Consider the following 13466-nt stretch of genomic DNA (forward strand, 5'->3'; position numbering starts at 1 on the left):
GGGCAGGACAGTGAGGAAGACTCCTGCAGCACTGAGACACACAGACAGACCAGGGCAGGACAGTGAGGAAGACTCCTGCAGCAGCACTGAGACACACAGACAGACCAGGCAGGACAGTGAGGAAGACTCCTGCAGCAGCACTGAGACACACAGACAGACCAGGGCAGGACAGTGAGGAAGACTCCATGCTTTCCCTCACAACAGACAGTAGACACATACTGTGATATGGAGGAAACTGCAGGACAGCACAGTGAAAGTAGGAGAGGATGGAGAAATACAGTGACAGGAGAACAACAGAGTGTCCTTGTGTGATGTAACTGTGTAAACATGCCACAGTAAAGTGATTGTGCACAAACAATTTCCTGGTTGCGGTTTCAAGGCAATTTACTGCTGTGTCCCTCCCGTAACAGAGACGGGCTGAGGCCGTCTGACGCAAGTCCTGAATACAGCTTTATCAAGGCAACATTTGATCATTTGTCATAATCAGACAGACTTTATTCTGTTGCTCCTTTAATGTTCCGTTCTTACTGAGATTAATGTAACTGACTGTTCCTTCACAGCACACTGCGCTCATCTGATAGTGCAGACTGACTGTTCCTTCACAGCACACTGCTCTCATCTAATAGTGCAGACTGACTGTTCCTTCACAGCACACTGCTCTCATCTGATAGTGCGGACTGACTGTTCCTTCACAGCACACTGCTCTCATCTAATAGTGCAGACTGACTGTTCCTTCACAGCACACTGCTCTCATCTGATAGTGCAGACTGACTGTTCCTTCACAGCACACTGCTCTCATCTGATAGTGCGGACTGACTGTTCCTTCACAGCACACTGCTCTCATCTAATAGTGCAGACTGACTGTTCCTTCACAGCACACTGCTCTCATCTGATAGTGCAGACTGACTGTTCCTTCACAGCACACTGCTCTCATCTGATAGTGCAGACTGACTGTTCCTTCACAGCACACTGCTCTCATCTAATAGTGCAGACTGACTGTTCCTTCACTCCAGCACTGTTCTCATCTGATAGTGCAGACTGACTGTTCCTTCACAGCACACTGCTCTCATCTGACAGTGCAGACTGACTGTTCCTTCACTCCAGCACCTCGCTCATCTGATAGTGCAGACTGACTGTTCCTTCACAGCACACTGCTCTCATCTAATAGTGCAGACTGACTGTTCTTTCACAGCACACTGCTCTCATCTGATAGTGCAGACTGACTGTTCCTTCACAGCACACTGCTCTCATCTGATAGTGCAGACTGACTGTTCCTTCACAGCACACTGCTCTCATCCGATAGTGAAGACTGACTGTTTCTTCACAGCACACTGCTCTCATCTGATAGTACAGACTGACTGTTCCTTCACAGCACACTGCGCTCATCTAATAGTGCAGACTGACTGTTCCTTCACAGCACACTGCTCTCATCTAATAGTGTAGACTGACTGTTCCTTCACAGCACACTGCTCTTATCTGATAGTGTGGACTGACTGTTCCTTCACAGCACACTGCTCTCATCTAATAGTGCAGACTGACTGTTCCTTCACAGCACACTGCTCTCATCCGATAGTGCAGACTGACTGTTCCTTCACAGCACACTGCTCTCATCTAATAGTGCAGACTGACTGTTCCTTCACAGCACACTGCTCTTATCTGATAGTGTGGACTGACTGTTCCTTCACAGCACACTGCTCTCATCTAATAGTGCAGACTGACTGTTCCTTCACAGCACACTGCTCTCATCTGATAGTGCAGACTGACTGTTCCTTCACAGCACACTGCTCTCATCTGATAGTGCAGACTGACTGTTCCTTCACAGCACACTGCTCTCATCTAATAGTGCAGACTGACTGTTCCTTCACAGCACACTGTTCTCATCTGATAGTGCAGACTGACTGTTCCTTCACAGCACACTGCTCTCATCTGATAGTGCAGACTGACTGTTCCTTCACAGCACACTGCTCTCATCCGATAGTGCAGACTGCCAGCACTCAAGCAGTATTTGCATAGCTGCCCGCTGAACGGCCGCAGGAAATTATTTGTGTTTTGCATGTTGAGAGGTAAGTGATCTGAGAGAAGGCTGTTATGACAATCAGTCTTTGATTGCTAGAGTCACAGCAGAAATTCATATTGAATCTGACACTGGGGGAGATCAGACAGCGAGTGAGACACAGAGACAGAGGAAAGACAGGGGAGATCAGACACTTGGAACAGACCCTGAATGTGTACTGTACATGTAACCACAAAACACAACACCCATTAAAAATAGATCAGATCCACATTATTAACATTGATTTCTTTGTGACACTGTGTGTAAGTTCACGCACCACACACACAAGGATCAAATTAGGTCACGTAGTCAGAGTCTGCCCTCTTCTGGGCCTGGTGTTGAGACCTCTATATTTTAACCCTGCAGGATCTGTGGACAATATAGGTCTGTGCCTCAAGGGTGGGGTGTTGTAATAACGTCCCCTGAGCTCATGTGTGAAGTGAGGCCAGATCTCACACAATGTCAGCTCAGAGCTGTACAGTGAGGCAGACTGCCCAACCCCACTCTATCTCAATGGGCCAATTCATGTACTGAGACCCAGACATGTACTGTACAGGGCAGGCACAGCACACAGCTGCTCGCAGCTACACACTGCTACACACTCAGTGACACACAGCTGTACACTGCTACACACAGCTATACACAGCTGTACACTGCTACACACACAGCTACACAGCTGTACACTGCTACACACAGCTGTACACAGCTGTACACTGCTACACACACAGCTACACAGCTGTACACTGCTACACACAGCTGTACACAGCTGTACACTGCTACACACACAGCTACACAGCTGTACACTGCTACACACACAGCTACAGTATATATGCAGCGAGATGCAGCTGTACACTACTGCTACACACACAGCTACACACTGCTACACACTGCTACACACACCTGTACACTGCTACACACACAGCTACAGTATATATGCAGCGAGACGCAGCTGTACACTGCTACACACACAGCTACACACTGCTACACACACAGCTACACAGCTGTACACTGCTACACACACAGCTACACAGTCAGCGACACACAGCTGTACACTGCTACACACACACACAGCTACACACACAGCTGTACACTGCTACACACACACACAGCTACACACACAGCTGTACACTGCTACACACACAGCTGTACACTGCTACACACACAGCTACACAGCTGTACACTGCTTCACACACAGCTACACAGCTGTACACTGCTACACACTGCTACACACACAGCTGTACACAGCTACACACACAGCTGTACACAGGTGGACAGGCAGGCGGTCGGGCAGTTCTTACCGTACAGTGCCTTGGCGCTGAGCTTGCTGTCCGAGCGGGCCACACCACTGCACAGACAGGGAGAGCGAGCACAATTACTCCCGGCGTGCTGCATCCCCACAGGACCCCCAGATCACCCCCACCGCCCAGACCCCAGAGACTGATCACCCCCACCGCCCAGACCCCAGAGACTGATCACCCCCACTGCCCAGACCCCAGAGACTGATCACCCCCACTGCCCAGACCCCAGTGACAGGACACCCCCACTGTCCAGACCCCAGTGACAGGACACCCCCACCGTCCAGACTCCAGCAACAGGACACCCCCAATGTCCAGACCCTGCGACAGGAAAACCCCACTGTCCAGACCCCAGCGACAGAACACCCCCACTGCCCAGACCCCAGCGACAGGACACCCCCACTGTCCAGACTCCAGCGACAGGACACCCCCACTGCCCAGACCCCAGCGACAGGACACCAACACTGTCCAGACCCTGCGACAGGACACCCCCACTGTCCAGACCCTGCGACAGGACACCCCCACTGTCCAGACCCCAGCGACAGGACACCAACACTGCCCAGACCCCAGCGACAGATCACCCCCACTGCCCAGAGCCTACTGACACGAGCACACTGCTGAGCAGAGATCAGGGAGGGGCTCAGCAGGCCTGTGGGGAGAAGGGAGGGAGAGAGGAGGAGAAGAGGGGGAGAGAGAGAGGAAGGAAAGGAAAAGGAGAAGGGAAAGGGAGAGAGAGAGGGAGATGGAGGGAGGGACAGAGAGTGGACAGTTTAACCTGAGAGAAGGTGAAGTCTTTATATTTTATTACTGCCATTCTGAAGTGTAAACTGAGGTATTGCAGGGACTATACTGCACTTAACATTAAACAGCATTAAACTGTCCTGCATTTAACTGCGCTGGAGAGATTATAAAAGATTCACCTTCTCTCAGGTTATACTGTGCTGGAGGAATTATATAGTCCTGTAGAAATTATGTGGGGATGGACTGTACTGTATTACACTGGGCTGTGGACACACTGCTCTGTGGGGATGGACTGTACTGTATTACACTGGGCTGTACACACACTGCTCTGTACTGTATTACACTGGGCTGTAGACGCACTGCTCTGTGGGGATGGACTGTACTGTATTACACTGGGCTGTGGACACACTGCTCTGTACTGTATTACACTGGGCTGTAGACGCACTGCTCTGTGGGGATGGACTGTACTGTATTACACTGGGCTGTAGACACACTGCTCTGTACTGTATTACACTGGGCTGTAGACGCACTGCTCTGTGGGGATGGACTGTACTGTATTACACTGGGCTGTAGACACACTGCTCTGTACTGTATTACACTGGGCTGTAGACGCACTGCTCTGTGGGGATGGACTGTACTGTATTACACTGGGCTGTGGACACACTGCTCTGTACTGTATTACACTGGGCTGTGGACACACTGCTCTGTGGGGATGGACTGTACTGTATTACACTGGGCTGTGGACACACTGCTCTGTACTGTATTACACTGGGCTGTGGACACACTGCTCTGTGGGGATGGACTGTACTGTATTACACTGGGCTGTGGACACACTGCTCTGTGGGGATGGACTGTACTGTATTACACTGGGCTGTAGACACACTGCTCTGTGGGGATGGACTGTACTGTATTACACTTGGCTGTGGACACACTGCTCTGTGGGGATGGGCTGTACTGTATTACACTGGGCTGTGGACACACTGCTCTGTACTGTATTACACTGGGCTGTGGACACACTGCTCTGTGGGGATGGACTGTACTGTATTACACTGGGCTGTAGACACACTGCTCTGTACTGTATTACACTGGGCTGTAGACACACTGCTCTGTGGGGATGGACTGTACTGTATTACACTGGGCTGTGGACACACTGCTCTGTGGGGATGGACTGTACTGTATTACACTGGGCTGTGGACACACTGCTCTGTACTGTATTACACTGGGCTGTAGACACACTGCTCTGTGGGGATGGACTGTACTGTATTACACTGGGCTGTAGACGCACTGCTCTGTGGGGATGGACTGTACTGTATTACACTGGGCTGTAGACACACTGCTCTGTACTGTATTACACTGGGCTGTAGACGCACTGCTCTGTGGGGATGGACTGTACTGTATTACACTGGGCTGTAGACACACTGCTCTGTACTGTATTACACTGGGCTGTAGACGCACTGCTCTGTGGGGATGGACTGTACTGTATTACACTGGGCTGTGGACACACTGCTCTGTGGGGATGGACTGTACTGTATTACACTGGGCTGTGGACACACTGCTCTGTGGGGATGGACTGTACTGTATTACACTGGGCTGTAGACACACTGCTCTGTACTGTATTACACTCGGCTGTAGACGCACTGCTCTGTGGGGATGGACTGTACAGTATTACACTGGGCTGTGGACACACTGCTCTGTGGGGAAGGACTGTACTGTATTACACTGGGCTGTGGACACACTGCTCTGTGGGGATGGACTGTACTGTATTACACTGGGCTGTGGACACACTGCTCTGTGGGGATGGACTGTACTGTATTACACTGGGCTGTGGACACACTGCTCTGTGGGGAAGGACTGTACTGTATTACACTGGGCTGTGGACACACTGCTCTGTGGGGATGGACTGTACTGTATTACACTGGGCTGTGGACACACTGCTCTGTGGGGATGGACTGTACTGTATTACACTGGGCTGTGGACACACTGCTCTGTACTGTATTACACTGGGCTGTGGACACACTGCTCTGTGGGGATGGACTGTACTGTATTACACTGGGCTGTACACACACTGCTCTGTACTGTATTACACTGGGCTGTGGACACACTGCTCTGTGGGGATGGACTGTACTGTATTACACTGGGCTGTGGACACACTGCTCTGTGGGGATGGACTGTACTGTATTACACTGGGCTGTGGACACACTGCTCTGTACTGTATTACACTGGGCTGTCGACACACTGCTCTGTGGGGATGGACTGTACTGTATTACACTGGGCTGTGGACACACTGCTCTGTGGGGATGGACTGTACTGTATTACACTGGGCTGTGGACACACTGCTCTGTGGGGATGGACTGTACTGTATTACACTGGGCTGTGGACACACTGCTCTGTACTGTATTACACTGGGCTGTGGACACACTGCTCTGTGGGGATGGACTGTACTGTATTACACTGGGCTGTAGACACACTACTCTGTGGGGATGGACTGTACTGTATTACACTGGGCTGTGGACACACTGCTCTGTACTGTATTACACTGGGCTGTAGACGCACTGCTCTGTGGGGATGGACTGTACTGTATTACACTGGGCTGTAGACACACTGCTCTGTACTGTATTACACTGGGCTGTGGACACACTGCTCTGTGGGGATGGACTGTACTGTATTACACTGGGCTGTGGACACACTGCTCTGTACTGTATTACACTGGGCTGTAGACACACTGCTCTGTGGGGATGGACTGTACTGTATTACACTGGGCTGTGGACACACTGCTCTGTGGGGATGGACTGTACTGTATTACACTGGGCTGTGGACACACTGCTCTGTGGGGATGGACTGTACTGTATTACACTGGGCTGTGGACACACTGCTCTGTACTGTATTACACTGGGCTGTGGACACACTGCTCTGTGGGGATGGACTGTACTGTATTACACTGGGCTGTACACACACTGCTCTGTACTGTATTACACTGGGCTGTGGACACACTGCTCTGTGGGGATGGACTGTACTGTATTACACTGGGCTGTGGACACACTGCTCTGTACTGTATTACACTGGGCTGTGGACACACTGCTCTGTGGGGATGGACTGTACTGTATTACACTGGGCTGTGGACACACTGCTCTGTGGGGATGGACTGTACTGTATTACACTGGGCTGTGGACACACTGCTCTGTGGGGATGGCCTGTACTGTATTACACTTGGCTGTGGACACACTGCTCTGTGGGGATGGACTGTACTGTATTACACTGGGCGGTGGACACACTGCTCTGTACTGTATTACACTGGGCTGTGGACACACTGCTCTGTGGGGATGGACTGTACTGTATTACACTGGGCTGTGGACACACTGCTCTGTGGGGATGGACTGTACTGTATTACACTGGGCTGTGGACACACTGCTCTGTGGGGATGGACTGTACTGTATTACACTGGGCTGTGGACACACTGCTCTGTGGGGATGGGCTGTACTGTATTACACTGGGCTGTGGACACACTGCTCTGTACTGTATTACACTGGGCTGTGGACACACTGCTCTGTGGGGATGGACTGTACTGTATTACACTGGGCTGTACACACACTGCTCTGTACTGTATTACACTGGGCTGTGGACACACTGCTCTGTGGGGATGGACTGTACTGTATTACACTGGGCTGTGGACACACTGCTCTGTACTGTATTACACTGGGCTGTGGACACACTGCTCTGTGGGGATGGACTGTACTGTATTACACTGGGCTGTGGACACACTGCTCTGTGGGGATGGACTGTACTGTATTACACTGGGCTGTGGACACACTGCTCTGTGGGGATGGACTGTACTGTATTACACTGGGCTGTGGACACACTGCTCTGTGGGGATGGACTGTAATTCGGGTGATGCACACTGACTTGCTGTGGCCGACTGGGATTCCCGCGTGGCTCATGGTCTGTATAAGTCATCCACCTGTCAGAGACAGAGGAGAGAGGGTGATACACCAACACAACAGCACACATCACACCACAACACAGAAACTCAGACAGCGTCACTGACGTCCACAGCAGCATAAACAAACAAACACACACAGCGCTGTCTGTGTTTCTGTGTTAAACGAGGATTCAGTCAGCCAGCTGCAAAGCAGACAGGCAGGTTGGGTCAGTTGTGAGTATCAATGACACACCCTCACTCTGGTTAGATCAGAGCTCAGCCTGCTCACTTTGGACACTGTTTCAGTCCCTCAGACACCATCTCCTGTCTCCCTGGTCATCACTGAGACTGTCCACTGTCTCCCCCTGGTCAACACTGAGACTGTCCACTGTCTCCCCAGTCATCACTGCATTGAGACTGTCCACTGTCTCCCCCTGGTCAACACTGAGACTGTCCACTGTCTCCCCAGTCATCACTGCATTGAGACTGTCCACTGTCTCCCCCTGGTCAACACTGAGACTGTCCATTGTCTCCCCCTGGTCATCACTGAGACTGTCCTCTGTCTCTTCCTGGTCATCAATCTCTGACACTACTGTACCACTGTACTACAGCACAAGACCATCACTGTACTGCAATAATACTGTCCTACTGTTCTACAGCACTACACCATCACTGTACTGCAATAATACTGTCCTACTGTTCTACAGCACTACACCATCACTGTACTGCAATAATACTGTACTACACCATCACTGTACTGCAACACTACTGTACTACACCATCACTGTACTGCAACACTACTGTCCTACAGCACTACACCATCACTGTACTGCAATAATACTGTCCTACTGTACTACAGCACTACACCATCACTGTACTGCAACACTACTGTACTACAGCACTACACCATCACTGTACTGCAACACTATTGTACTACAGCACTACACCATCACTGTACTGCAATAATACTGTCCTACTGTACTACAGCACTACACCATCACTGTACTGCAACACTATTGTACTACAGCACTACACCATCACTGTACTGCAATAATACTGTACTACACCATCACTGTACTGCAACACTACTGTACTACAGCACTACACCATCACTGTACTGCAACACTACTGTACTATAGCACTACACCATCACTGTACTGCAATAATACTGTCCTACTGTACTACAGCACTACACCATCACTGTACTGCAACACTACTGTACTACAGCACTACACCATCACTGTACTGCAATAATACTGTCCTACTGTACTACAGCACTACACCATCACTGTACTGCAACACTACTGTACTATAGCACAACACCATCACTGTACTGCAACACTACTGTACTACAGCACTACACCATCACTGTACTGCAACACTACTGTACTACAGCACTACACCATCACTGTACTGCAACACTACTGTACTATAAGATTACTGCACTACAGCTCTAATGCACTACTGTCCTACAGCATTACGGCACCATTACTGTATACTACAGCGCTATTCTGCGACAGCAGACTAATATACTATAGGATTACTGCACAACAGCTCTAATGCACTAATGTATGACAGCAATACTGCACTTTTACTGTATAGTGTAGAACTACTGCACTGCAGGTCTAATACATTAGTGTACTATAGCAGACCCACACTACTGTACCACAGCATTAGCATACTACTACAGGATAGAAGTATTCAATTCAATTGAATTCAATTTATTTTTATATAGTGCCTTTCACAACAAGGTTGCCCCAAGGCGTTTAACAAAGCAAATAACCAGACATGTTGTCAATAGAGAACAGCAGACCAGAAGACAACGGAGGAGAGGAACCAAAAACTCCTTCGTAAGGAGAGAAAAAACCTCTGGGGGTCCAAGGTCAACTGGCTGCCCAACCCCTTTGGGCATGCTAACATTATACAATTAAAAAAAGGAAACGATGAGGGTATTAATCCATCCAGTCATCATGTCTTCTGTGTGCAGATCTCTGTAGGCTCTGTATGTCCCTCTTGGATCCGTGGTGGTGATGCAGCATCCAACTCAGATGGTACCCAGCCCCTGCGCCATCTGGCCATGTGGGGAGGAGAGTAGGATAGGAAGTGCTGCACTGTAGGATTACTGCACTGCATCTCACAGCACCACTGTACTGCAGCAGGGCTCAGCCCGGAGAAGGAGCTCAACGGTAGCTCCCGTGTTCAGTGCAGTCTGTGTGCAGGGAAGGCAGAAGCCCAGGCTGAGCAGAGCGAGCACAGTGCCGAGTGTCTGACTGTCCCACCGGGATCGGGATGAAGCTGCGAGAGGGCGCGCGTCTGTCAGCAGAGACAGCAGGCTGGCCGAGCAGCGTCTGTCTCAGCGCTGCAGTGTTGCTGTCCAAGAGGAGGACTGGAACAGTAATTCCGGAGGGGGCTGGACTGTGTGTTTACGGCATGTGCCACAGAGGGGGACAGGTAACAGCAGCTGATCCAGAGGGATTGGGAATGTGGGAAATCCGTTGTTATTTAAAGACACACGCTGTTCTAGAGTGAGAGACAGCAGGGTTGTCTGTGAAATCTGCTGTCAGAGAGTTGAATTGTAAGATTTATGCTAGTGAGTGAACACCAGAGAGCACATGTTTGGCACAACCATCTCTAGATTAGAGACATGTGAACTGTGAGGTCTGGGCACGAGGGAGGATTGTCAGGAGCTGTGAGTTAGAGACGAGTGTGAACAGGGAGGTCTGGGCACGAGGGAGGATTGTCAGGAGCTGTGAGTTAGAGACGAGTGTGAACAGGGAGGTCTGGGCACGAGGGAGGAGTGTCAGGAGCTGTGAGTTAGAGACGTGAACTGTGAGGTCTGGGCACGAGGGAAGATTGTCAGGAGCTGTGAGTTAGAGACAAGTGTGAACAGAGAGGTCTGGGCACAAGGGAGGAGCGTCAGGAGCTGTGAGTTAGAGACGAGTGTGAACAGGGAGGTCTGGGCACGAGGGAGGATTGTCAGGAGCTGTGAGTTAGAGACGAGTGTGAACTGTGAGGTCTGGGCACAAGGGAGGATTGTCAGGAGCTGTGAGTTAGAGACGAGTGTGAACAGGGAGGTCTGGGCACAAGGGAGGAGCGTCAGGAGCTGTGAGTTAGAGACGAGTGTGAACAGGGAGGTCTGGGCACGAGGGAGGATTGTCAGGAGCTGTGAGTTAGAGACGAGTGTGAACAGGGAGGTCTGGGCACGAGGGAGGAGTGTCAGGAGCTGTGAGTTAGAGACGAGTGTGAACAGGGAGGTCTGGGCACGAGGGAGGAGTGTCAGGAGCTGTGAGTTAGAGACGTGAACTGTGAGGTCTGGGCACGAGGGAGGATTGTCAGGAGCTGTGAGTTAGAGACGAGTGTGAACAGGGAGGTCTGGGCACGAGGGAGGAGCGGCAGGAGCTGTGAGTTAGAGACGAGTGTGAACAGTGAGGTCAGGGCACAAGGGAGGAGTGTCAGGAACTGTGAGAGACGAGTGTGAACAGGGAGGTCTGTGCTGGTGTGTCAGGAGCTTTGAGCTATGGGACAAGTGCCGTCCAGAGAGCAGGAGTGCAACAGCGTGCTCTCACTCTACAAGGGAAGCACAGAGGGGTGGAAGGGTCTATGTGGAAAAGTGTGAGTCTGATGCACGGGGTCGAGGCACTGGGGACTACAGCATGGTGTGGAGCTGTGTGCTGAACATCTGAGGTGTGAGTTAAGGCAGAGGTGATGCAACAGGGATGTGCGCTGGCAGCAGTGAGTGTACAACCTGGTGCATGAGGTTGAGGCACCAGCGGTTGTGAGTTGTGGGTTCTGTGAGTCTGGGGTGAGAGGCTTAGGCGCTGGAGACTATGAGTTGGTCTTGAGAGCGAGAGACCCGGTCCGGTGGCGTACAGTGGAGACGTCAATGGCTGGAGTGGACCTCAAGTCCAAGGACTGACCAGCAGAGAGTGGAGAGCCAGTAGCCATCAGGGGTGAAGGCAAAAGTCCTGAAGGCAAAAGCCATCAAGTAGTAGGAAAGACTCAGCTATGCAGCACAGTAACACCCAGTATCATCACAGTAACACCCAGTGTCATCACAGTAACAGCACAGCACACTAACAACCAGTGTCATCACTGTAACAGCACAGCACACTAACCCAGTGTCATCACTGTAACAGCACAGCACACTAACCCAGTGTCATCACTGTAACAGCACAACACACTATCACCCAGTGTCATCGCAGTAACAGTACAGTAACACCCTGGGTCATCACTGTAACAGCACAGCACACTATCACCCAGTGTCATCACAGTAACAGTACAGCACACTATCACCCAGTGTCATCACAGTAACAGTACAGTAACACCCTGGGTCATCACAGTTAAAGCACAGTACAATAACGGCCAGTGTGATCAGAGATGTGCTCTTTCTCTTTGTTCTCCAATGTCTCTCAGCTCAGAGTTAATCTGTCTCCATGTTCTGCTACTCTGTCTCAGCTCTGAGTTCCTCTGTCTCTATGCTCTGAGATACTCTGTCTCTTGTGTCTCTGATTCTGTATTAGCTTGCTGAGAGAGAGTATCAGAGAGCTGACGTGCTTCTGGTTTTATATTATATATACTGTAAATTGTTGTGTATTATGGTTTTATAATATTTTATGGCCATCACTGTGATTAGATACATTATCAGAATGACTCATGACACACTTCTGGGATCAGAATAAAAAATGAAACTGAAATCAGAATCATGTCTTTGAATCTGTTGCTCGGGATCAGGATTGGGGATGGATATCATGGAATTCTGATGCAGAGATAGTAACTCAGCACAGTGACAGTGTCACACAATAACACTGTGACAGTGCACAGTGACAGTGTGACACAATAACACTGACAGTGCACAGCGACACTGAGACAGTGACAGTGTGACACAATAACACTGTGACACAGTGCACAGTGACAGTGTGACACAATAACACTGACACAGTGCACAGCGACACTGAGACAGTGACAGTGTGACACAATAACACTGTGACACAGTGCACAGTGACAGTGTGACACAATAACACTGACACAGTGCACAGCGACACTGAGACAGTGACAGTGTGACACAATAACACTGTGACAGTGCACAGCAACAGTGTGACACAATAACATTGTGACAGTGCACAGCAACAGTGTGTCACAACATAGCAGAGTAAAAGCACAATGCAGGGTGACGAGTCAAGGACACCATATTAAAATAACACTGAAGGCAGGCGTGACCACACTCGGGCTTAATAAAATCCTATTAAAAGCAGTTCTGTGAGGCACAAACCGCAGGCCGTCCTGGCCAGCACACAGACACGGCAGCAGACGCGCTCAAGCAGAGCTGGAAGATAAATACTCCCCGCGAGTAAAGAACTCTTTTCCTCCAACATTTAAAATGTTTAATCTGCAGACAAACTCGCCGCTCCGGAGCGTAGTGCGGTCGGGACGGGACGCGTCGGGGTCGTGTTTCCACGCAGGG

The 13466-nt window shown here is 50.4% G+C and overlaps 1 protein-coding gene across 2 annotated transcripts in view; it reads right to left on the reverse strand.

Moving 5' to 3' along the window:
- eps8l2 (EPS8 signaling adaptor L2) overlaps positions 1–13466 on the reverse strand; it is a 57264-nt gene that overhangs the window by 43454 nt on the left and 344 nt on the right. For both annotated transcript variants that reach the window (XM_069181738.1, XM_069181737.1), the window contains exons 2-3: positions 7990–8044; positions 3352–3398 (exon numbers count right to left, since the gene is read on the reverse strand). In XM_069181738.1, the coding sequence (XP_069037839.1) occupies positions 3352–3398; positions 7990–8024 (82 nt within the window). In that variant the 5' untranslated portion in view covers positions 8025–8044. The remainder of the gene's footprint in view (positions 1–3351; positions 3399–7989; positions 8045–13466) is intronic.

This window comes from Lepisosteus oculatus, chromosome 21 (assembly GCF_040954835.1).
Source record: "Lepisosteus oculatus isolate fLepOcu1 chromosome 21, fLepOcu1.hap2, whole genome shotgun sequence".
Taxonomy (NCBI): Eukaryota; Metazoa; Chordata; class Actinopteri; order Semionotiformes; family Lepisosteidae; genus Lepisosteus; species Lepisosteus oculatus.